The following is a 27409-nucleotide window of genomic DNA, read 5'->3' as shown; positions in this document are numbered from 1 at the left end:
TGTTTGCACAATATTTCTCACCAGATCAAAAGGAGACATTCTACAGTCTTGATCTGTTCTAACTGTGTGTGCGATTGGGTTTCTTGTACGGGAAAGAGGACGTAGATCCTAAAACACCTCCCTCCCTCTGCGTGCGTGTGTGTGTGTGTGTGTGTGTGTGTGTGTGTGTGTGTGTGTGTGTGTGTTTGTTAATAGGCTCCACCGTCGGCTCATGCAAACATGTTGACGCCACAGTCAGTCAGAGGCACCTGGTCGGTCTGTGCCGTCGTCTGTGGCGCGCAGTAGGAGAACAGCATGTTATCAGATTGGGTCCGACTGCTGCTGTTCAGGGCTGTTCTGCGCATCTGTGCCTTCAGAGACGTGTGAGTGCGCCTCAGCCACAGCCACAGCTCCCACTGGACTCCATTCAACCGCGCTCGGAGAGTGGACAACCTTTACCAAAATACGCAGTGGCTCACCTTCACAGTTAGACCCATGGAATAATAACGATGGAATACCACTGGATACTGCTGTCTGTTTTTTTACACTTAAGCTTCCACACAGGTAAGACTTCCAAAGACTTCAGGCAAAGCAACATTATCTGTTTACTTATGAACAACCAAAGGCTTGGCTATCTTTTTATGTGACTAGTTCAATTCCATGTAGCCTCATTAAGATAAATATAATCCACATAATACAGTTGCTTGCTGAATTTTGCTCCACTTGCTCCGTGTGGACTTTATGATGCTTTTCTCCACACTTTTTTCTTTGTTCTGGGATAGTGGTGCAACCAGAGCTGGACTGATGATAACACAACCCCGAGTCACTGAAACCTGACTAGGAAAGTGGACACTAGTCCGGACGCGATCGTGCGACTTTTAGTAATGAACGTTTTATTCCAAGTCCGGGGGCGTCATCAACATAAAGAAGTCACCGAGGAGAGGGGATTGTGCAGGATGCTGTCGTACGGACAGGAGTGTGACTTTGTGTTTCTTGCTCGATGAAGGCGACAGGTTGATGCGGGTTTCCAACGCGCCGAGCCCTCAAATAAACCGTCATGGAAACTCATGAATAATTCCTGATTCTTCTGAAGCTGTTATAACCTGCAGCTGGGGTTGTCCAGAAGTGACTGGGCTAGACAATGTCTTAACCTGGATGAATATCGTCGCGTATTTCAACGCTAAATCATTTTAGAAACATTTTCTGACCATCTGGTTTAGTTTGTGGAAGTCAAATCACGTTGTTTGAGTTATTTTCATTGCATTTCCACAAATCTGTCACAATCTCAGGGGCTTTCTTTTGTGTGAGCCAAGAGTTCAAACTCAATGTCTTTGGGGGGTATGACCAGAGGCCATAAATACATGAAAGGTTATCTTCACAAGTCACACACGTCTTTGTAGAATCGAGCGCTGTTCAACTTTTGCGCGTCTTTACGCGTCTGGTATTCCTGGTAAATTGACGGGAACAAACGAGTGTTCAAAGCACGTTAGTCATGTGATGTAATAAAACACCTCCTGAGGTTTGGTTTAACGCGGGATGGTGAGCACATTTGTTTTAATAAATAGGATTAAACTAGTTTCATAATATCCTCCACTTTTTCTCACTTATTTACCAGAGAATCTTTAAGGTTACCTTCACAATTTGTTGTTTATTAAATTTACGCACAGACGCAGCTGCTCATGAAGCAATTGCATCACCAGCGGTTAGCTGGAAGAGGCACATCTTTGTGAAGTGAAACATGCCCACTGCCCTGTGATTGAGCGTCGTTACGCATTTCAGATAAAGTGTGTCAGCGCCACATCATTCGTCCTGGTCGTTGATGGTCTGGTTGTTTGATGTTGTGTTATCATCAGAGGATAGAAGAGGCATCTTTGTCAGCCTGTTTGTGAAGGAGTCTGCAGCCATAATCATGCTGTGTTACCAGATGTGGCTTCAGTGAAACCTGTTGAGGGCCCCAAAGTAGAAAGCCCTCACCTTGGTGTCAGTATTTCTTAGAATTAAATGCATTACACACTCACTCCTCACCTGTTTTCAGTTAGTGCAGTGTTCATTGTGGTATCTCATTTTAAAACAAAGAGTCTACAACACCATAGCCTCATGATTATGGTCTTCTGATTCCCTTGGTGGTCACGGTTTTCCGCTCACATGTTCAATTAATGTTTACCGCCATTATAAATGATGTCAGAATTCAAAAACTCACTCTGTCAGTTGTTTAACAAATCAAACAAAGAGGCATTACACATTAAGCTGCAGATCAATACATTAATTTAGAAACTTTTCGACCCAAATGACAACCAGAGACAAATATGGGACTCCATAAGATTATTCACAGTCCTTGTGGTCTTCCTCCCTGTAAAATGTTACTTGTGCTATTTTTTTGTCTTGAAACCTTCAAATTAACTAGTCAGAGAATAATTTTGAACTCTATTACTCATATGAAAGCATTGCCAAGTTTTTAAACCCTCCGGCGGGTCAAAAGACCTCTCAATCGATTTGGACAGGAGAAACAGTAAAATTCCTGTGGTTTGATGATCCTTCTCAGTCCGGTTGTCGTTGTTAGGCATCAGTGGCCGCACACACTACTGTTCTAATTCACAGGAATCTTCTGGAGTTGTGGATGTTAGACATCTTATCTACCCTGTGGTGAGACTGTGTGTGCAATATTAGTGTAACTAGACAGTAAATAATATTTAGTGTAAAAAAAATAGGGCAACCTTTATCTCTCAAAACTTTACATTGAGATTCAGTGACTGGAAGTGCTCACCTGCTGAGTGAATGACTTCATTTCACCAACACGCTTTATTTAAATAACGTCAGTCGGTTCATCGTAATTTGAATGCTTGATGCGCAGTTGATTCTCCTCTATTTCATTATAGGCAACACCAAACCCACTATCACTCCCACCGGATCCCACATTGTCGTCTTGCTCAACACACCTTTGGAGCTGCATTGCCAGGGTGTGAAGGTGATGCAGTGGCAGCGGGAGGACCGGCCAAAGGTGCGGGGTGAGAAAAAGACTGATGGGATGTCCATACTGCACATAACCAGGGCTCAGCTTGTTCACATGGGCCGCTACATCTGCCTGGAGGAGAGTTCTGGGGAGAAAACATCCCTTTATGTCTACGTGAAAGGTAGGCACATCAGACTGTGAGTGGTAGGATGTATTCAGAAGAAGCACCTGTGAGATTATGTGGTTTTTCTTTGGAAGACAAAACAAAAAGAGAACTGAAATGTAGAGCAAGAGGAAATGTTCTGGTGTTTATTGCTGCCGTGACATAGTGCAGGGTGTGTGGGTGTGTTTGCAGAAAGAAGATGTCTGTAACTTTGACCAGGACAGGTGTGGATGATACTGTGGCTATTTATTGAGGCAGTGACTTATTGAGTGCATGAGTTTTACTGTATCCCCTCCACTCTGTGACTCCACATCCCCTTGGCCTGCTGCCATCTCTGCAGGCTTACAACATGAGCTGATCACATTCTGAAATCCATACAACTACTTTGAGGCCAGGAAGACAAAACACTCTTCAAGTGAGAGGATTGACATTATTTAAAATTGCTTTGCTCATCAGTATTGGCATTGATTAACATGACTGGACAATTCACGTCTTTACAGCTCACTTCCTGTGAGAGGTAGATATCTCTTCACCTATGTAAGGGTCACAGCGAAGTCTTGGGTTTTGCTGGTTTGTCATTCAGTCTGTTAATTTTTTTTTTTTTTAAATGTAGGGAAAAAATAAGATGTGACTAAGATGTTTGGGGGACCCCTGTTGTTACCACGGTAACAGCAATCATTTAAATAGGCAAACATGTCAGGAATAAAACAGAAGAGTAACCGGATGTATCTGTTTATCATTCAGATAAACTTCTGTCGCTGCAGTGAACCCTGGATGGCGTGATCCGTTCTGGAGTTAGGAGTGCATTTTAATCTCTTTTCTATGTATTTTGATTAATCTTCACAGTTCAGTTAAAAAATGATAGTGATGTTTTTATGTTTGTATGAGAACCCTCATACTGCTCTAGTTAGGGTTAGAAGAAGGGAAGACAGTAAAGACTAAACAGTGAGTCTTTTGTCTGTAAGTGGACTATTGTGCTTGAATTTGCCCAATTCACACATTAAAACCAGAGAGGAAATGTTGAAAATTCATGTTAGAAACGCAGGATAAGTGGGTGCATTGTTCAAACAAAATGAAATGAAAACCACTTATTGGGATTCATTTTCAATTATGTAATCCTGATATGAATCTTCAGACTTAAACGTTTCTTCTGGATTTGTCACTAAACAAAAGTTGTGGATGTAATGCTATGGCGTTACTGATTATTACGCATTAAAATCTTTAAGATTTGAAATTCAGTGCAATATAATCATTTATGTTTACTTGCTATCAGCAATGCAATTTGGTGCATTGCTCTGCCTTGGCTTGTTACTGTATCATCACCTGTAAACCTGAATGTCAAACTGGTGGCAAGTTAATGCATAATGTCATCTTTTTGTTGCACATCTTTGTGTGTGTATGGCACAGGTAGAATTAAGAAAAATTCTATGGTGCTACTGAAAGTCAAAAACTCAATGGGTCCAGTGAAGCTTCTGCTCCATTGGGTAAACAGAAACATGTGAAGTGTCACAAACATCAGGTCTTTGTGGAGCGATGAAGGGAGAGTCACCTTTCTGCCCCCAGGATTGGTCAGCAACCAGTTCTATAATATGATAGTGTATGTTGTAGAAGAGATGCATGATGGTTATCATAAAACAAACCTTCAGGAACTCATTCTGTAGCCCTGCATTAGGCTGTGACACCAGATTTGACAGGAAATTGTATTTTTCTTGGCAGATCCTGACAATCCCTTCAGAAAATCAATGGTTTCCAAAATCCTTACTCGTGAGGGAGAGGCTGCTTCCATCCCCTGCCTGGCAACTGATCCAAACATGGACAACCTGCGCCTGGAAACATGTTCCAGTAGAGCTCTGGCCTCTGGTCTCCAGTTTACTTCGAGCCTGGAGCAAGGCATCGTCATCCACAATACACAAAAGCGATATGAAGGTTGCTATGTGTGCACGGGAAGACTTGGGGAAAACTATGTCAGATCGCATGACTACTACCTGACAGTAAAACCAGGTAAAATGGTGTCAGTAAATTCACGTGTGTGTGTGCACCGATGCACTCCAGTACACGCCATGCCGTGTGATGAACTGAGTAACATTTGTTCCATTTCTTTTCAGTCCCTGTCGCTCCTCCCCTGATTGTGATGCAGGCTCCCAAAAGGGTGATCCTCATCCGGAATGAGAGTCTCTCCCTCACCTGCAACACCACTAACGTCAATGGAGACATCAAGCTGAAGTGGGTCACCCCTCCTGGCTCGGTGAGACACTTCTGCCTTTTCTTTGCTGTGTACTGCACTGACGGTGGCATATTCAGCAAGAAAGTGCTGCACATTGAGTATTAACTGCTGTTGCGAGGGATTTTTGTTGGCTTTGATCGCTTCAAACAGATGTTTGATCTACATATTAGGAAGTCAACCACTAAATTTCAGCCGTACTCACGATAGATCCAGATGAAATAAAAGAAAAGTCACATCAAATTTTAGAAGATCCCATTCCACTCCTATTGATAACTATCTGCCAGTTGTATTGATTACTGTCTGAGTCTGTGTCAGAATGAAACTGTTGGGCTATCTACTCAGAAGTTGAGCAATGTCTTCCCATGTACCTGGTATCAGTGATTTGTGTGTTCTTATGAATGAGAGTGAAAGGGGTTAAAGTTCAACCTGTCAAATCTTCAGTACTCAGTATGTGCACCACCACTCACACGCCTCATGCGGGAAAAAAAAAACAAAAAACCCAGCCGTGTTTGTGAGCGTACACTCACATGTAAGCAATTGTGTGTCTGTGTCAGTATTTGTTTGCTTGGCAAAGATAGACACACAGACGGGGTTAATCTCTAGAGATCTCTGGGCGTTGACAGGGTGCCGTCTGGTATCCACAGCAACCACCAAAGGTTGACGGTGCTTCACGTATTCTGGAGGAGCACTTCACCCACGTGCATAGTGCCACGCTGCACATCGCGGCTGTCAGACCCGGAGACGCCGGTCGTTACCAATGTGAAGCTCAGAACGATAAAGGGGTCAGCTCAAAGTCAGTTTGGCTCGATGTTTATGGTGAGTACATCACGTTCATTAAAGCTTTTTTACACACTTCTAAAATTGTGAGAGAGGGGAAAAAAAAACATTTGTGGAAATTGAACTTGAAATTGAGGAGCTTTAGGGGAAAAAAATGCATTATTTGAATCTTTCTAAGAGCAGAATGATGTGAGTGATGGTTTGAGGTGCAGACATCACTGCTGCCGCCCTCAAGCTAATTCATCCTGACTGACAGACTGCTTTTCTATGTTATATGGACATAGAATTAAGGTTTCAGACAGAGTCTGAAAAAATAAATACACTTGTGGGAACTCAACCAACCAATGAGATGACATCTGAAGCAGAACCTATTTTACCTGTCAGTCAGTAATTCTTACGATATTGCATTCCTTTCCTGAAGGCTCAAGTCAGATTCAATTTTGTTGATTTCAATATGAAACAAAGGAATGCTGCTGGCATGAGAGCATCCGGATGTAAGAATTAGATGAAAAGACTGGTGGTTTACTAATTAATATGTTGTATCTCCAGATAACTCATCACTTATATTCATTTATTTTAGATATAAGGAAAGTACAAAGACCAAAATGTAAAAAAAAAAAAGCATGGGACTAAACATACACAAAAGTATACACACTGACAGAATGTTGCTTTCTCTCTTTGAACTGTGAAGTCTAAAATACAGTATATAAAGTCATATTCCCTTAATCCTACTAACAATATCAAATTTCTTGTTTGTTTGTTTTTTTCTTCAGAAAAAGGATTCATACATTCAACACCTAGAAATAACAGAACCATCCAGGTCCGTTCAGGGGAGACTTTGCCTCTCAGTGTTGATATGGAAGCGTATCCTAAGCCGCACACGCTCTCCTGGAGCTTCATGGGCCATGAGCTGTGGAACACAACTGACCATGTGATCACCACACACAGCCATGAATACAGGTGATACAACACACACCAACTCCAAAGTGTCCCGGTTTTATCACATGGATGTAAATATTCATTAAACCGCATCAGTGGAATTTAACACCTGTATCCTGACTGCAGGTTAGTGGACTTAGTGGCCTGGTCACAGCTCCCTGTGACATGCAGATGTACTCTTTAAACCAATAATGCATATTTAGCAAAGCATTAACTATTAGATTACATGGCATGCAGCAGAAAGAGAGATTATTAAACATGTTAGTACAAGTACGTGTTCACGTTCACCTCACCTCACGCTTCATGGTTTTAACATGGGAAGAATATGCACCATCTACGATGCCATTTTGGATAATTACTCCCTTAAGAGTGTCTGAAGTAACACAACTCCTTTTTGCCACATTAAAAATTAATCCTAGTCATTGGTAGGAACACACAGTAGTCTTGTGAATAGCTGGAGGCTTTGCATTTGCATATTGTCGAAGAAGAGAGACAAGAAAAAAAAAAAAAAAAGACTTTTATTTAAAATTCAAATACTTTATTTCATATTTCAAGTTCTATCTCAGACAAAATCGACACAAATCAAGGACAGTCTGCTTTTGCTGCGTTTAAATGCATGCAAAGTGTTAATTTTGACTCATGTTTCTTAAGAATTCACGTGTAATATTTTATTTCTTAATGTTTAGGTACAACAGTGAGCTGAGACTGGTTCGACTGAAAATGTCAGAGAGTGGCGTTTATACATTTCGAGTCTCCAATAGAGACGCATCAGTGAACTACACCTTTACTGTCTTTGTGATCAGTAAGCTCTGTTTTTTTTTTTTGTTTTAATGTGCTTTGTTCCTTCCGTCCACATCAATGCATCATCGTCAGTGATCAGTAACGTTTTTTTTTGTCTGTGTATTTTTTTTCTTCACCTCACCCTCTTATATTTAAACCTCATTATGTTTCATTAATAAAGTGTCACTCGTCACTTTTCTCTGAACATCATTCTACTCATGTTTGATAGGCAAGCCTGAGATTGTTTCTCATGAGGGTCCAGTGGATGGACAGGTTCGCTGTGTGGCAGAGGGGTATCCCGCCCCACAGATCACCTGGTACTACTGTGAACAGGCTTATGCCAGGTGAGACCTTTAAACAAGTCTCTGTCAATCTGCTTGTTACTTGAGTTTATTTTAGTGTGGCTTGGGTACAAGGGTTTGGTCCTTCAACTCATCTTTAGAATATTGCAGTGACTGTGAGGCTATTTATTGATGCTGTCAGGTTACTGCCATTGAAATGAAAGCCAATGAAAATGAAACTAATACATTGAGGATGGAATTTTGAGCATTTTTCTTTTCAGACTTTAACATTTATTGTTTTTTAACAAACAAATATAAAATCACAAATTTTTCTTAGAGATGAAAAAAGATTTCATATGAAGTTTTCATACACTTATGACACAATGTAAGAATGAGAAATGCAATATATAGGTAGTATGATGCAATATTAACGTTCATTTGAAAAGTAACTTTATTTTTTTTACTCATTTTAGAAGAAAAAAAAATATTAGCAAGGACAGAATCTGCCAGAATTGCTTAATAATAATTCATTGATGTTTAAAAAATTACACCTCGGGGTTCGGTAACTGACAAGTCTGTAAAAAAGATAAAACAAAAGAAAAACTGCCAAACTAAAGTGAAAAGAATATCTGTCATGTGTTATTGATAGAACAAAAGCACTAAATCAATCCAGTTTGCCAACAAATATGAGAAGAGGCATGCTCTCTATGTCCGGGTGATGAACTCGAGACAGGATATTTTTAGGTTATTACTTTATTGATGATCATGTAAATTTTGGAAACTTCCGTTATGTGGGGAATTTCCCTGCACTTCACTGCAAATGCCTTGTTATTCTAGTGCGACATTACATCTGTTAGTATCACATAAAGATTGCAAGACCATCCAGATGCCATTCAAATTCACATTCAAACGTTCTCAAAAGTACATCTCCAGGGTCGTAAAGGTCATACTAAAGACATTTTGGATAGAATCTGAATGGATGATGACGGTGGAATGAGGGATTGTGGGATTTGAAAGGGCTGACTTGTGATTGGTTGACAATCATAAGATGACCCCATGTGACAGGGGATTGGACCGAATTGATTTGTGATTGGTAGAAGCTTGAGACGTCTGCCTGGATACAACTCACCTAACGTGAAACAATAAAGCATGTCAAAGGACGAGCAGCGAGTTGCGATACCAGCGTGGATAATGAATCATAAGTGATTATCCAAACTTTAATTACATTTGAATCCACTTAGTACCTATTACACAGATGCACGCAAATGCGTAAAGCATGACCTGAGAGAAACTAATAGTGAACACATAGATATCAGTTGTTTTATAAGGATGTAGGCTTTTTTTATAAAATCTTTCACTTTTAGTCCACTTGTTGGTGTCGATGTCGTGGGAAAAAAAAAAAAATAGAAGATGTTGGTGTTCCCCAAAGCTGTCAGGCCTCTGGTGAGGAAAACCAATTGAAATGTACTGAAACAGGATGTGTGTGTGCAGTGGTGTTTCTGAAAACGGTGTAACAATGATATTCTTCAGTCACAGAAGTATAGTATAACTTAATCAGGAAAGGAATGCGTGCGTGTGTGTGTGTGTGTGTGTGTGTGTGTGTGTGTGTGTGTGTGTGTGTGTCAGAGTCTGAATATAACATCCATAAATTCTTTACCTTCAGGTGTTCCCAGCAGCTGAATGCCACCCAAGAAGAACACGTCATGACAATAACACTTTTCAGCCCAATGTTTGGGAAGACAGAGGTGGAGAGTCGGGTGAACGTCAGCAGAGGAAGGTTTAATACTCTGGAATGTGTGGCTACGGTGGAAGGAGAGCAGGCTTACACACTCTTTTCTATCAGTGGTGAGTTGTTACCACAAGTGTGCACACTTACTCAAATAAAACAGGAAGTGTTTTAAAGTTTACAGACGAGCTGAAGGGCCATGAAGAATGCGTCGGTGTTGATTTGATGCAGTTATTCTCATTGTTTTGTCTTCACATTAGAAATTAAACCAACAGAGTAACATGTACAATAGAACAAAAAAAAATCCCAACATAAGGTTGTAAATGTTTAAAGTTATTTTCATTAGAGCCTGTTGGAGTCGTTTCAATGACTCACTGCTCTGTAAAATAGAAAACACATTTATCTGCTCTGCTCCTCTATTAACCCCACCTGCGATGTAATCCTCAACTCCAAATATTTACCACAGTATGATAGTGGTGAGGATTAACGCATGAATGTGTTCCTCAAGCCTGTTTGGTCATTTGTAATCTGTAGGGTAAACATTAGCAAAAGAGTGATACGTCATGATTGGGCACAATAAGATATTGTTGGTTACACAGGAATTAGCTTGAGTCTGTTGTTTATTTTATGCATTCAAATCCGCCCTGTTATAACGGCACGTCCATCTGCTGTACAAAGTCCTCAAAGCGATGTGTGTGTGTGTGTGGGGGGGGGGGTGGGAGGGAAGGGGTGGGTTATGGTTAGGCCTTGGTTCGTGCATGACAAGGATATTGCAGTAGGTATGGTGTGTGTGTGTGTGTGTGTGTGTGTGTGTGTGGGGTTGGGGTGTTATGGAGGGCCAGAGTGTTACTGGCTCATCAGTACAGGCTTTGGGTGGCATTTACTTCGGATTTTTGTGCTTCGCAGAGTAACAGCAGATCAGTCTGAGGCGCTGAGAGAGTTTTGCGCAGTGGGAGTCCTGGCGGTGCTGGTTCGGAGGTGTCACAGAGCTGCAGTAGGGAATACACAGGGCTTTACAAAAGACTGACAGGTTTAGAGAGGATTAGTTCCTGCAGACTCTGCATTCTCAGATTTGAAGTGGAGAGAAAGCTTCTTATCTCTAAACAGCTTATTACACCCCACTGTACAGTGGAGCAAAACAATAAGGCGTGACAAACAGACCAGACACATGTGAACCGAACCCTGGTTACTTATGATCACCTGTCCCCACAGCTGTAAAAGCAACAGCAATGTGAGATACTGCATGATCATCAATAAGTGTATGTGCTCAATAGGGAATTTCAGGATCTAAAAAAAAGAAAAGAAAAAGTGTCTCCCTGCAGTGTGAAAACCTGTGTGATTGGATTTGTTAGGGATATTGTGTTGTAATGTGTACTGACCCCAGTGGGCTTCACTGTCATTTAGCTTTCTCTGGCTTACCTTAATGCTCCATTACAATGACTTTTAAAGTATAAACATGACCAAACAATGAAAAGTAATCAGTCAACTATGTTTGTGATGCTCTTTCTATATCTCACATGATCTTAATCTGTTTCCCTACAGAGAAAACTGTTCCTCATGACCTGTTCACCCCACTACTAATTGGCTCCGTATCAACTGCAGCCATCCTATGTTTAGTCCTTATTACGCTGTTCTACAAGTACATGCAGGTAAAATCTTTTTTTGTCAAAGGGCAAGAAAAAGCTCCTTTTTAACCATGAGGTCAATGTATTTTTGTTTTTTGCCTCCTTTTTGCATGAATTCCCACCAGAAACCCAAATACCAGATTCAATGGAAAGTTATTGAGGGAATCCATGGAAACAACTACGTGTACATTGACCCCACCCAGCTACCGTATGATCACCAATGGGAGTTCCCGAGAAAAAACTTGCGTTTTGGTGAGTATCCCGCACTCCTTTATCAAAATGATCTTCAGTTGCTGTGGACTGGCGTCCACAATACAATTATATGAGTTATACCAACACAACAGTCATTGTTCTGTCATTTATGACACAGAAAGACAAGTCCTGGTTTTCATTTAATAGATTTGAATGATTGCATGAGCTGATTGATGTGGATATAAATGTAGGTTTGCGTCAGTAATACGGCCTAACAGGGCAGCCATCATGACATCACTGCTGCCAGCCTCGGGCGAACTCACGCTGATTGACAGGCATGGTTTATTTGTGTGTATGGACATAGTGTTAAGGTTTCATCCAGAGTCTGTGGTCATTCTGAACCAACCAGTTCCGTGGTTCATTAATAATGAAGCCCTACTCCCTCACAGCAAACCTAATATGATTGACATATTCTAGCTGTTGTTTTAAAAAAAAAAAAAGTACCCTCCTCAAACAGGATCCTGCTTGTCCTGGTGCCTGCACACACAACCCTGGGGCCATGGCTGTTGTTCTCCTAGAAAAACTGGCATGGGACCAAATTTATGGAGCGGAAACAGGATGGTGAATAACAGTTTTATTTGTGTATTTGTCATAAGGAAAGACACTGGGATCTGGTGCATTTGGAAAAGTGGTGGAAGCAACGGCGTATGGACTTTCCAAAGCCGATTCAGTCATGACAGTGGCTGTGAAAATGCTGAAATGTAAGCGGTTTCTACACACACGCAAAATACAGTGAGCACAGCCCAGCTATTTTGACCATTTGTAAAATACACTTTTTGGCTGTGAACTTTTAAGAAGTAATAACAAAAATATATTTGCCTGCAGATGTTGATGCAGCTGCAATCTATTCTGAGGATCATATTATTTGGTTGTTTGCACACTGCTGCTAAAATCCAACTGCCTTGCTGTAATGAACCTCCAGCGACAACCAAATTTTTAATTCTGTAAATAATACATCGTAATATTTATTACTAGTTCAGTGTTAGCTAAATTCAGTCTTTACCCTAAGGCACATGCTGATATTCCAATGTTTCTTTTCCCACAGCAAGCGCTCACTCAACGGAGAAAGAGGCTCTGATGTCAGAGCTGAAAGTCCTCAGCTACTTGGGGAACCACATGAATATTGTCAACCTGCTGGGAGCTTGCACTGTTGGAGGTGTGCTACAAATGTTGTCCTGCATTATCAATTTAGTCTGCAGAGTGTAACAGGAACCATCTGAGATGACGAATGTTTTGCTTTGATTCATTGCGCTGCTCTGTGTCCAGTTACTCTGCTGTCTTACAAAAGCTATGAATATCTGATCATTATCAGGGCCGACACTCGTTATCACGGAGTACTGCTGCTTTGGAGACCTCCTTAACTTTCTACGCAGAAAGAGGGATTCCTTCATCTGCTTTAAGCTGGAGGAAGACAGTTACTACCGCAACATTGCACCACAAAGCCATTCAGCTGGGTCAGTATATTGTCTGTTGGGAGTGGTTTATTGTAAGTGCGAGGAGAGGAGCAAGTTAGTACTAGTATTTACTGTCCAGAACGTGCGTAGGAGCAGAGTATTTGGATTGCAGTGTGTGTGTGGTTGTGATCAGACTGCTCCTTTCCCTTTTACAGTGAGAGAATGAACGGCTACATGACCATGAGGCCTTCTGTTGCTGGCAACCTGCCCTTCAGCTCATCCTCTGAGAAGAGGCGTTCACTACGCAAAGGCAACTTACCCATCCATTCACCACATTTCTAAGAGATGAAAGACACAGTAAAGAAGCTATTACTATTTCTGGCAAACAATTATTGTACTTGTTGTCCTTTCAGGTGGATCCTATATTGAAACAGATGAAGAGGATGAGATGTTTGATGAAGACGGTCTGTGTCTAGACACCGAGGACCTTCTCAGCTTCTCGTATCAAGTGGCCAAAGGCATGGAGTTCTTAGCCTCGAAAAATGTGAGCATTTAAATCTACATTTGTGTTTGATACTTCCTAAAAATTGTCTGCAACACAACAAATGTGAAGCAAGCATCAGAATTGCCCCAGTCAGTGAACGGATCTAACATGCATGTTGGAGCATGCTATTGAAAGATTTATTAGTCAAGGCAAAGAAAGGGTGACTTGTAGGCTCACGTATCACTATCAGTTTGTGTGCTGTAGATGTTAATATCAAAATTCAGTTGTAAACTGCATTAAAAAGTAATATAGCCTTTGCTTTTCAGTGTATCCACAGGGACCTGGCTGCAAGAAATATCCTACTGACTCAAGGAAGAGTGGCCAAGATTTGTGATTTTGGCCTAGCCCGAGACATCAACACCGACTCTAACTATGTAGTTAAAGGCAACGTAAGTCATCTTTAAAAACAGAACGCCTGAAAACCTGAGATGGGATGCAACAGAAATCCAGTGATGGTTATCACTGAAACAAGACTATCTTTGTCTAGTCTGAACTATTTAGTCAGCATTTTCTTTTTTGTTTTACTAGGGCCGAGGTTTAAGAGAGTTTAAGATCACATTTCACCTGGTTGTATATCCTGCTTGTGACTCTGTGTTTATTCATGTTGTTTCTTTGCTTGGATTTTCAAAATGATGTCCCTCGTGTGTTTATAATCAGCCATGACATTTTTTTTTTACTCTACTCTAAGATTTCTGGTTCTCTCTCTCCGTCTGTCTTTCTATGTATGTCTGTTAACCACACTGGAAACTGCCCTGAGCTAATGTTTGTTGTGATTTAGTGCTACGACTGACTTGACTTGACTTGACTCGAAGGTGTGCTGTGTTATTTGGCACCAAGATATTATCATCAGATCCTTTAAGTCCAGTCACTTAGAAAGCGGGCCTCCATTGGCTGGACTGTTTGTCCAGCAACATCCCACAGATTCTCGTTTGGATTGAGATCTGGGGAATTTTGGAGGCCAAGTCAACATTTTGACCTTGTTTTGTTTCATTCTTCCAGGGTTCAGTTCTGATACTCATGCTTCAGTTAAACGTGCTTTTAGTGATCAACAGCAAGGGCATTCTAACTGATAGGGAGCTGTGCAGCCCCATACGTAACAGGCTGTAATGTGCGTTATGTTCACACACCTTTTTTATAAGAACCAAAATTTACTTTGTCAGCAATTCGTTCTGCTCGTGAGCTTGTCTTTGCTCCCAGTTTGAGTCAGTGACCTTTGTGCTCCCAGTATGGTGCTGGTTCACTGGTTGTCCTTCCCTACAGCTCTTTTGGTAGTTGCAAAACTGCAACACACTATAAAATGCTGTGACCTAGTTGATCACGTCTTGTGAAAGCCACTGACATTTTCAAGCTTGCCACTTTGTTTGGTTTTTTCTTTTTTCTTTTCAATAGATCAACTTGAAGAAGAAAATATTCACTTGTTGCCTAATAGATCCGACCCACCAACGACATTCACACGTGTAATTGTAACAGGATAATCAATGTTACTTACATCTTATATATATTTTTCTCTGTTTCCAGAATGGCCTCAATTTTTCAGGGTTATCAAAAGTTGATGCTTTTACAGTTCTTTATTTAAAACCTAAAACTATAGCCATACATTAAATATAATGTGGATTATCAACAAACCTTGTGATAGACAAGTGATGAGCTTATTGTGTAACATCAGAGATGTGTCCATACCTGACACCTAGGTGTCAGGTAAGGTTCTGACAGATATGTGTGTATTTATGTTATCAGATCAACAACATACTGTGTATACATACTGTATATATGCCTTTAGTTTGGCAGTCGGTTCATTTTAGTCATGTCAGTCACAAGCTTGTTTGACCTAACTACAGTCTAAGAAAAAAGAACATCATTAGGCCAATATTGATCTTTCTGAGTTGTACTTTCCGTGTGCTCACTGGGTGCTTGTCTTTCAGGCTCGTCTACCAGTCAAATGGATGTCTCCAGAAAGTATCTTCGAGTGTGTTTACACGTTTGAGAGTGATGTGTGGTCTTATGGCATTTTGCTGTGGGAAATCTTCTCTCTAGGTATGTGTTTTCGTCCATAATGTGTGCCCCTCTGGATCTTTGTGTGTCGAGAGGAACATAAAGTCACTGAATTTTCTATGTAAATGTAGGCAGCAGTCCTTATCCTGGTATGCCCGTGGACGCCAAATTCTACAAACTGATAAAAGAAGGATACAGAATGGACTCTCCAGAGTTTGCACCCAGTGAAATGTGAGTTATCGTTAAAATAAAAATGAGTGTAAAAAGTGTTAAAGTGAAATATTACAGTACAGACTGCAGCTGACATGGTGTGAATGGGTAGATGGCTGCTTTTGGTTTTTAGAGGCACAAGAAAAAGAAGCATTGTTGTCTTTACTGTGCAGGTACCAGATTATGAGGTCCTGCTGGGATGCTGACCCCATCAACAGACCCCCCTTCAGGAAGGTCGTGGAAAGGATTGAACAGCAGCTTTCCGATGCCACTAAACATGTACGTGTCTACAGTTGGATAATTTGGTTCTGAATTTTATTTCCTGACAATGGATCAAGATTGCCAATCCCACCTCTCAACAGGATTATAAATTCATGAGATAAGGGCAGAGAGAGGCTCACGTGACTTTGTTCATGTCAAACCTTTTTTATATTTTGGTTATTATTGTTGATAAATTGGTTGATAAAGTGGTTGTCTGCAGTTCATGCTCACAATTAAAAACAGTGCTGCTTTTTATTTTTAATTCAATTTGGTCCGTGTGAGTTTTCTATAAAGCCACACTAGAATTTAAGCCGCCCAGTCCTCACCTCTAGAACATGGCCTGTCTGGCATTGGCTGCTGTCCTCTGAGTTATGAATCTCAGTGAACCAGGGAACGAACTGGTTAATCCCATTATACACCCAGTTAGACTGGAAAAAGCTCACTTTCCTTATGTATATTTTATATATATATATATATATATATATATATATATATATATATATATATATATATATATATATATATATATATATATATATATATATATATATATATATATATATATATATATATATATACTGAATAAAGATACATTTATTTTTAGTGTGCACAAGTCTTGTGAATTTTAAATTACTCTGAATTATTGAATTTTATTTAATTTAGTCCTAAATTTAGAATCACAAGGGTCTAAAACAAATCAGATAGAAAATTAACAAGTTACATGTGATCTTTTTTTTTTTAAATTGAGCATTTGATTTAAATTTTATATGCAGACTTTCTTGTTCTATTTTTCTGGATGATACCTTGAAGCAGCTTATACCAGGGCTGGTTGAGGTACTTTTTGCAAAGTAGTTTACACAATGATTTGGTTTAAAGTTGTACAAGCATTGACTATTGTAATTTACGTATTTATAGATGGATCATTTTCGTAGTTTAAAATGTATTAGATTTGGCTTTATCCTGCATTACACTCTATTGTTCTCCCTCAATGGCAACAGAATGGATGTAACCAAATCATATCAGCATTTACAATCACACATTTATCATTTTCTATGTTAAATCTAATAGTTAAAGTCAAAGAAAACTATTGAGTGAAAAGCAAAAGGGAAGAAAAAAATCACATCTTTATTTCTAAAGCATTTCTTTAAATGACCACCAGGCTTTAACATTTTGATAAGACTAATATAAAATTGTTCTCTTTTTTCTTTTTACTTAAACTGTATGTCATAAATAAAAACATTATCAATAACAAAAATAAACAAATAAATAATAAACAAATAATGTTTAGTTTTTATATCGCACTATTGACGAAACTCAATCCTTATGTACGCTTCTACCGTATATTCTGTTATTACTTTTGGAATGCATAAAAATCATGTTGGGAAGCACCAATTTTTCTTGAAGTGCATCCCAGGGATGCACTACTTTCTTGAGCTAAAATGAACTCTGCAAATGTAATGTTCCACACATAAAACACACATTGATGAATTACATCTGATTATCATCAACTTCCTCAGAATTGTCATTGTTAGCCTGCGAATGCTAGTACACAGCCTGTGGGTATTTGATGCATAATAGGACATGAACCTAACCCCCCCCCCGCCGCCCCAGGGAATACGTGCACTGTGTCTCTCATCACACAGGTGAGACTCTAAAAGACAACAACAAGAGTAGAGTAGATGGTAAAAACTTGATCAAGAAAGGACAGGCTCTTACATTTGTTCCCATGGGCAGTTCCCATGACCTTTGTGATGTTTAAAATGTCAAAGTCAGGTTCATCAATAGCGAAGCTCATATCTTTCACGCAAAATCCTGTCAAATCCATACTGAGGAAACAAGGTGAAGCATTTGAATGAGACTGACTCAAAGCTCAAATGAGGAGTTATGTTAGTGCGGACATTTGCATGAGGACATTTGATCTTTAATGTTCATCTTTATATCTTGTGTGGAGAAACAGACTTTTGGTCAACACTCATGTCGGTTGCATGTTGACATTGAACACAGATCGGCTGGCTATTTTTGTCCGCCTCCAGTCTTTATGATGAGCTAATCAACTCCAGGCATGCTCACAATTCTAGGAGATGTGTGGACATGACATAAAGATTATGTTACTCTCACCCCCCTCACCCCTCCGCAAACTTCTTCTCTGTATGATTCACAACAGGAACGAAACAAAACGACAACTCAGGCAGAACTGATTTATACTAAAAAATAACTGAGGTTTTGTCATTGCAGAGTTGAAACAACACAAAACACCAACCTTTGTCTCTACCATTTGTCCCTTATCTCTAGATCTATCTGAACTTCAGCTCCAGGCCTCCTGTGACGCCCAGAGTCAGGGAGGAGCCCAGTGCTCAGTCTGCGGCTTTTCATCATCTCACGTCAGCAGACAGTAACAACCCTCCGACCCAGCCCTTACTGGTCCATCACGAGGTCTTTCTGGAGGGAACCCTTAGAGCCCCACGGGTGTAAGGCCCCACCTAACCTGTCTGGATGCCTCATGAAGTGCCTGTAATGTCTTGCTCAAACCACCAACTGCTATCCCTGCTACCGCCCGAATAACAGCAAGAATTGTTGTGTTGCAAACAGAATGGTAATTACCGTCTAATAGCAGGAAGAACAAAGGCCAAATGGCTTTCATTACTATTATCACTATTATTACTATTGTCACTATTCTTGCCTGTTGATTCCAAGGAGAACAGTCATGCTCCCCATGCTCAACAATGAACAGTTACAGGAGCAGCAGAGAGGGTGGAGGATCATCATTCTTTAGCCTAAAGCTGTCACTAAGCATCGTTTTTCAGTCCTGTTTTTCCTACGCATTTCATGAAGGTGGTTTTGTTGATGTTTTTTTTTGGTTTGGTTTTTTTTTTGTTTTTTTTTAGCTCTCCATAAATGTAACTTACGTTCTTTGTATTTGAGATTTTTTTTCTACATTTTGTGTTTTTTTTTGTTTGTTTGTTGTTTTTGTGGTTTTACTATCAAGGATATTTATGTAGCATTTTATTTACTGTTGGCTGTTGCAATTGTGGAGGGAAAAGAAACATGCAAGGCACTTGTTCTTCATGTCGTTACACACACCGTACCCTGCAGCTTTTTATTTAACTTTTATCTGTTATAGTCAGTATTATTTCCAACTGTTTAGATCTAGGTTAATGAAGGAGATATTTTCCAGGGGCCAATTTGAATTGAAATGAGGTGACAGTGGTGTATAAGCTATTAGAAAGCATGGTTAGTCATGCTGTAAGTCAAATATGAGATCGTTTTCAGCTCTATGTATGTTGTTTGCCACTATATTAGCAGCGATGTTACCGGATCTCTTTATAAATATCATGGACCAAATCCATGATCACTTTACACACAGTTGTCTTCAGAGACATGACGTAGACATGGTACGCCAGCTTTTCCTTTATGTATGTGTTGAATGTATATGTGTACATAACTGTTAGTGATGATATTAGTCATTGCTAAATCAAATGAGAGGGGAAGTATAAGAGTTCAATATTGGACATTCTGAGAAGCCTATAACTCTTAGTGTTTGCCGTACCTTTGTTACATAGGCATTTCAGACAGGTGTATAGTTTTACGTATGAACAGCTGGACTGCTGGAGAAAACTCTTGTAAAAGTGTAAATAACTGTTCTGGTGTGTATCATTGCTCCGCTGCCACATCCTGTATATGATCATTGTTTACAAGCAGAACGGTTTTACAGGCTGTTGGTGTGTGCTCATGTTATTTTATAGTATATACCGTGGATAGAATCAGGGGAGGTTCCATAAGTAAACTGGATTATTCCCTGAGGTGACAAGACAGAGGACAACAGACCATCTTCAGGGTCGATTGACTAATGGATGCGGAAGCAGAGCTCATACTTGGTGTGTTGGTCATCTCATTGTACCACTAGCTGGTTTCCGAGCAGTACTTCTCTTCTTTGTATGCAGCTGTTTCCTCCATCAGAAGAGGGACTCGGAGGCAGTAGTATCATTCCAGACCATTATGATTCCCCTCATCGCTTTGGTGAATAACGTTAAAAAAAAAAAAAAAAAAAAGCTCCAGGAAAGTGTCCTGTTTGTGTGTATGAATTTGCGTGTGTGCATGTCTGACTGTTTTTGTGTGCACGTCTGTATGATTGCAGACTTGAAAGCATTATTGTCAAGCGGTGCCACTACTAAAGATTCAACAAGTTGTTTAGTCTGATAAAGCCCCACAGTCTTTACTCTCGGTCTTTTTTTGTGAATATAAATGTCTGCATATTGTAAAGTCATGTTGATGCTGTCAAAATTTTCATGATGTGGTACAATGATGTAGAATTTTACGCTGTATTTTCTTGAGTGGTTTTAAAACTGTAGATTCCATTAGAAAAGCTGCTTATGTCTTGGTCACCATGGTAACTATAACAGAAGCGATTCATTTTGGCACATGAAGGTAATAGCAGAGAGAAAATGAGGAACAAATGAAGAACTAAGAACTAGATAACCATGACTTATCACTACCTTTCTCCAAGTCTGATTGTGTAGATAAGGTAATTCTTAATGAATTATAAATTAATGAAGAGACTGAATGAATCAGGAATGACTTGATAATTGGAACATTAATAAGTGCCTTTCTAATAATTCCTAACAGAGTAGATCATCACGTGTACCAGTGGAGTGACAGGGAGGGATTATTTGATAACTATTAGATATGTGTGAAGAGATCAAACTGATTTAAATACTCAAACTCTCTTCATTAGTAGATCCTGATTAATTTTGAACCAGCCTCATTCATTACAAAGTAAACCTAAGTAGATACTGGCTACGCCCTCATTACTTCGACATCCAGTAACTACATGGCATCTGTGTGTTCATTTAAGTACTTGTTAGCAATGTATGCGTTCTCATCGTCATTCAGTTATTACTGAACCAATCGTGGCTACTCTTTTAAAACTGATAACTTAGGCATTGGCTAAAGGTTATTTGTCTTTAGTTCCTTATTTGTTCCTTTCTTAAAGCAATGCATACCCCGTGAAGCATCACCATCTGTTTTCATTTTCCTCAATTCAACCATTTCTACTTGTGAACTGACTCAGGAAGACAGGCTTGATCCCAACGGTTTTATTAATGGAAATATCACACAAAAAAAATTTTTTTGTCTTTTGCAACCAGGAAGGAGGTGTTTTAAAACAATAGAGATTATTTTTTATTTCATTGCATCCCTTACGTCTCTGCATTTTACAACATATTTATTGAATCTGAGGCTTTAGTGTTACTGTGCAAATTTGATGTGTTGCTAATTCGTGTATCGATGTAAATAAAATTATGTATTTTTAATTCTGAAAAACTTCCATGGTCTCTTTTTACTGTCTTCTTTTTTGAGTTCTGAAAAATAATATCAGGGATTAATTTTCTGAATTACACACAATATGATGGTTACGAATACTAGCACCCTGTGTGTGTGTGTGTGTTTGTGTGTGTGTCAGACCACCTTAACTTTCCTGTCAAAGAGAGGTTCACTGGGGCTCAGTATTGTCAAATGTTGTTTTTGACAACATGCAACTTGTCTTACTGCACTAAATCAATTGGCTTTAGCCCAAAAAGGGACATCTGGTCGTGAGGAGGAGGCAAACCCGGTGCACAAGTTTGCGTGGGCAGAGTCCATTGTTTCAGGATCTAACTGATAAGAGACAAGCAGGAAATCCCACCATTGAAGTTGAGTAGCTGTAACCAAATGTTTGGTACGACTTGAGGAAGTTTTAAAGAAAAGAAAAGAAAAGAAAAGAGAAGCTGAGATTAATCTTCTTAGTATAATAGTAATTGGGCCAGTAGAAAAACTCTTACAATAAAATGTGACTTGCCACAGCAGTCACATTCATTCTCTTCCACAAATGTAACCTGTTACATATTTATTCATCCTTTTGCCTTCAGGGATGCCTGGGAGGTTGGGAGCAATAAACAGTTGATCCTTTATTCCTCGTGAATATGGTGAAGTACAATGAGATGATTTTCAACCCTAACCTATTTTGAAAATACAAGATCTTGTTTCTCGTGAGATTCTTTTCTAAAAGCAGCAGAAGCTGATCACACTAACTTTTGTCTCCAAGGTCTGTTTGAGAGCTAACAGTTATTCTCTGTGCAGAAAATCCTGTTTTTCGGAGGATGAAAATGAGCATGCATAATCTATAATTATGAAAATTGACATCTATACTGCAGTTCTTCTCATGAAAAAAATCAAAATTATTTTTATATTGCAAAGCTCTGATTTCTTGATTCATTTTTACCTAGTAAGATCCAAAATTAAAAAATGATCTGTCTGCAAGAGCAGAAATCTGTCTAATCTCTTTCATCAGAAACAACTGTATTTAAAAAAAACAAAAAACTAAAAATAGTCATGAAATTCTTCTTTTGGAAAGGTTTGCTCAACTCTCTGTGGTTCCTTGTTATGGTTGTAAATTTGATAAGACTGTCACTCTTCTTCCTACAACTGTTTGTGGTAAATCAAGCAGTTAAATACAAAACACCTACTGTGTGATGTGAAGCACAAAAGAGAGGAGGCAGAGGGTCTGGTACAATATGTCCTGCACTAAGATGAGCGGCTGTTTCCATGGACATGAACATTACATTCTCTGACATACAATTATATAGATTTATACTGAAAAAAGAAAATTTTGTATTATTCTATGTTAAAGAGAAAAAAACCTTCCAGCAGAAAGAAAGAAAAAAATATATATATATACAGTATATATACCGTATACATATATATACATATACATATATATACATATACATATATATACATATACATATACATATATATACATATACATACACACACACACACACACACACACACACACACACACACACACACACACACACACATATATATATATATATATATGTATATATATATATATATATATATACACTGAACAATTAACCATTTGGTCAGTTGTGCTTTCTAGGTGTGAGTCTGTGTTAAGAGTTTAGAAAAAGTATTTGAAATATGGGTAATCGCTTGCTAGCGACTGAAAAAAACTGTAAAGGTGCTTCCTAAAGAATTTCCAAATAACATCTTTCAAAAAGAACATTTCAAAACAGCAAACTGACTTCAAGTTTGTCTGTTAGTTAAACATTTCACTTTTTTGTGAACCAAAATGTGAGGGCGACTGTGAAAGACAAAGCACGTGCCACATATGGGTTACCTTCCAGGTCATCACCACTTCCCATATTTGCTCAAGCTGCTCAGGAAACACGTACCCCTGTGTGCCGAGGAACGGTGATGCTGCGGCCTGCCAACCAGAAGCAGCGAGATACACAGACCGCAGAGGGAGCTGACAGAGATGGCTATGTGAGGATGAGTAGCGTGTGTGTGTGTGTGTGTGTGTGTGTGTGTGTGTGTGTGTGTGTGTGTGTGGAGGGACATTATCTGAGCTGCACTACACTTCCTCATGTGTTAAGAGCAAACCTTCTGTTTCCATCATTGAATATCAGGTCAGCAGCAGGCAGAGGTCTCAGCAGATGGTCGTCAACTGTGAACATAAAGGTATTTAGGAGAACTGCTCAACAAACAACTTTTTTATACAGTATTTCAACTTGCAGTACTCTTCAAGACGTGATGATAGCATGAAGTAAACTGTCAAAGAAAGACTTTTAACTTTTGGGGAAACTGCAGCTAACTAGCTGAAAAGATTAACTTCAGACCACTCCGTCCACCCATCCATCCGTCCATCAATCCATCCATCCTTCCATCCATGAATTTATCCAGGTCCAGATTGCGGAGGCAACAATCTGAGGAGAGATGCCCAGACGTCCAACAGTAGATGAAATTACGAATAACTAATTAAATTGAAACACAATGTAAAGCTGACAGGATGTCAGCTGACGTACATCTATAAGTACTAATGTTCAGATGATCACATTTATGATGTCTATATAATTTAACATAGTAACTGTATATTTGTTGTAGCCAAAATTTAAAAAAAAAGCTCTTAGTGGTCAAGATGATAAGTAACTTCTGACAAACATGATGGAAAGTTAATTGGCTTTGTGCTGTGGGTACCATGATCGACTGCACAAAACGACAGCAATCTATCAGACAGTGGACCCTTGTTTGGGAACAAGAACGTGGGAGAGCTAGTCAGTGTGCTTGGCTCTTTTAAGAAGAAGAAGAAACACACCTTTGTTATCCCTCTTGGGGAAATTATCTTTTCACTCTTACTGATGTATTTTTAGAGTATGAGCATGCATTTTTACAGTATTTGTTACTACAGGCCCCTGAAACAAACACACAATAAACACCAGGGGCCTGTAAGCATGCAGTTAATACACACACAGTGGGAGGCAGAGTGACGGGTCGCGACTTGGATGCACCCCAAAATGAGCAGCTTGAAGGGGGGACGGCGCCTTGCTCAAGGGCACCTCGGCAGAGACCAGGAGGTGAGGAGTGGCTCAATGGTAGAAGGGACAAAGGGTAGAAGTAGTGGTAGAAGGGACTATAAATGTCAAAGATCTTTGCATGGTTGAGGTTATCACCAATCCAGCCCATAATGACATGAACGACATGACACAAATGTGTAGCACAGTCCTCACTTCATAGCAGAGTTTATCACAGAATTTTCATTCTCTACATTCTTCTAAAATCTATCATGATCTCACGTTGATCATATGTTGCCATTTGACAGAACCATGTCGTATGTTAACGTCGTTTATTGTGTTGCTTTAAAAGCGGCATTTTGACACTAACGTCCACTTCAAGTAAGAATTATTTATTGTGTACAATGCCACAGAATGTATTTCTCCTCTCTGGTTTCAGTGTTTAGTGGTGTCATTGCCATAAATCTTTTATTGCTTCTGTTCAGGACAGGCTCCTCGTGTGGAACATTCCACTGAGCAGGAGGATATCGTTTGTCCGATCATCAAATATTCAACTGCTGCTGCAGAGCTCACAAAAGCAGGCTACAGAATTTATTTTAATTGACATGGAGTAGAGATCATTTAATTAAGTAAATTACCATTTATTCCGAACTAATGTATAACACGTGTTGCTGACTTTGGCGAGGGAGACACTGCGTAGAACTATCCTCATCCCGAAAATCAGCTAATCATAGCACATTCTGATTTACCACCAGTGTTTTAGATACTTATTGGCTCTCTAGCATAAATCATATGTAATTGCAATCATCTGCAAAGCTCAACTATCATTCCATTTTTCCATTCTCATTCTACTTTTACACAATTTAAAGATATATTAAACATTTGATGTCCCTCATTTGCACACTATATCTTCTAGATATAAATGTCAGCATTCAAACCTCAATGAAAAACAAACAGCTCTGAAATTACGGTATTTTATTGTCTTAAGATTTGAAAGCTTTATTACCAAAGCTTTTTTTTATTCTTTTGTGGTATTCAAACTTTTGTCTGTACTTGTCAGCGTATGTAAGTCAATCTTCTGACTTAAGGTGAGCAGCAGTCATTTCACCTTAATGCTGAATGTCTGGAATGTCAAATGTCATCTATAAACATTTACTTTGCGCTAAAATATTTCTTGATAAACATCATTATCTCAGCAGCAATCTATTCTGATGTAATAAAAATAAATAAATATGGCCATATGTTACAGTTCAGCTCAGGTGATGAATTTCAAGCAGAGCTGTTTCTCATAATCCCTCCACCCCCTAACATACGGGGTGATGAAATCAAGTGTGAATCACTAGAGGCAAGGAATCGGAATCAGGGAATCATTTGAGCACAGGAGCAGCTCGTCGCATCAATTCCCGCTCCATACTAAACTGTAACATTATCGGAAACATAGTTGCTTGCAATTATTGCTTGCAGTGGTGCTTTGACTTGACTATTCCTGTCTTTTACTTGGTCTGAAAGTCTAGCCGTTCTGCTGCCAGGGGGAAATGACTGACTATGTTCTGGTTTTGAGAGGCAGGCCCTCTACTCGTCCAGCTGACCTCGTTCTTAACTTCCTGCTCTGGTGTCACAAGGTAATGAACATTAAAACTCCTTAAAAAATAATGACACATAATGAAGCTCAGACGAGCAAAAAGTTTTTACGATTAGAAAAGGATTTAATAGTATCATTAAAGTGCTAAACTTGGTTGGAGCAGAGACAAGAAACACCCAAACCGAAGACAGACTTCAGTCAAAATTCAGACACCATTAAAATATAAGAACTGCTAACAGCAGCAGTTTTATGCGAAGTGTATATTTTGTTTCGCGTTTAGCCCCAAGCCTCATACGCACTTTCAGATCATGGTGTCCCCAATCTCCAACCACGCACACCCCTCCAGGGCCATTCCACAGTGCAGCTATAAAGACAGGTGACAGCACAATTATATGCATGATTGGTACACCTCTCAAAATACATGAAGCTTAGAATAGACTGATTGATGGGCTGAACAAGTCTTCCCTCCAGGGAGGTTTTCATCTTTACAAGACCTCATAACTTGTTTCCATGGGGATTTTGGGCGTACAACTCTTTCCCACCCAGTAGGTGGTGCAGATTCTGGTTCAAGCTTGTGTCACCTGGCACCTCTGACTGAGGCAGACTGTGTTAACAACATGTGCCAACTGACCTCCACTGCGTGTTAAAAATGCAGCACCCTGGCTGTCTTTCAACCAACTCAAATTCCACCACCCTTCACCTCTCCTCACACGGTCCTCTATGAATGCTCAAATCAAAATACAGAGCTGAGAAGCCGTACTTGCCTCCAAGCAAAACACTGTCACACACCTGTTGAACAAGACTACTTTAAGTGTCTGTGCAGTATTTAAAAAACAAAGTATTATTGACACTTCCCCTGTAGAACCTTTGACAGTAACATGACAGTTGCGTTTCTTCATATCACTGAGGAAAACAGCAATTACCAGTCTGGTATGCAATGTGTGTGTGTGTATGTGTGTGTGTGTGTGTGTGCGTGTGTGTGTGTGTGTATACAGTGCACCCTCACGCATTCGCGCATCAACACCCACGACTTCACCTCCTCACGGATTTTTGGCAGGCAGTCACGTGATACCGTACACGCATTCTATTGGCTGACGGCATCGGGAAGTGCGCTCGGTTTGGTGAGTCTCGAACTTCCGTGAGACACAAAAGTGCTTTAAACAGTCGGGCGTTTTCCCCACCTCCTTAAAAACGGCGGTGGTGAGGCCCCGACGGAAGAAGAGCAATTTAGACCTCAACATTTTTAATAACTACCGTCCTGTCTCCAACTTACCATTTTTAAGTAAGATTTTAGAAAAACTGGTTTTTAACCAATTAATCGATTTTTTTAGATACAAACAATATTTTAGAGAAATATCAATCTGGTTTTAGAAGGAACC

The 27409-nt window shown here is 39.7% G+C and overlaps 1 protein-coding gene across 2 annotated transcripts; it reads left to right on the top strand.

Moving 5' to 3' along the window:
• The first annotated feature begins 248 nt into the window (after positions 1-248).
• Positions 249-21420, top strand: kita (KIT proto-oncogene, receptor tyrosine kinase a). Of its 2 annotated transcripts, none has more exons than XM_068319934.1 (21): positions 249-543; positions 2856-3110; positions 4809-5093; positions 5198-5337; positions 5961-6132; positions 6867-7053; positions 7719-7834; positions 8042-8156; positions 9757-9938; positions 11362-11468; positions 11570-11696; positions 12293-12397; positions 12742-12852; positions 13009-13150; positions 13306-13400; positions 13504-13634; positions 13901-14023; positions 15557-15668; positions 15758-15857; positions 16010-16115; positions 18390-21420. In XM_068319934.1, the coding sequence occupies exons 1-21, from the start codon at positions 489-491 to the stop codon at positions 18567-18569; spliced, it is 2946 nt and encodes a 981-aa protein (XP_068176035.1). In that variant the 5' UTR covers positions 249-488; the 3' UTR covers positions 18570-21420. The 2 variants fall into 2 exon arrangements, with proteins under 2 accessions (XP_068176035.1, XP_068176034.1); XM_068319933.1 differs by having other exon boundaries at positions 5940-6132.
• The last annotated feature ends 5989 nt before the right edge of the window (positions 21421-27409 follow it).

The sequence above is a fragment of the Antennarius striatus genome, chromosome 7 (genome assembly GCF_040054535.1).
Source record: "Antennarius striatus isolate MH-2024 chromosome 7, ASM4005453v1, whole genome shotgun sequence".
NCBI classification, from domain to species: Eukaryota; Metazoa; Chordata; class Actinopteri; order Lophiiformes; family Antennariidae; genus Antennarius; species Antennarius striatus.
This window is presented reverse-complemented; position numbering and strand designations above follow the sequence as displayed.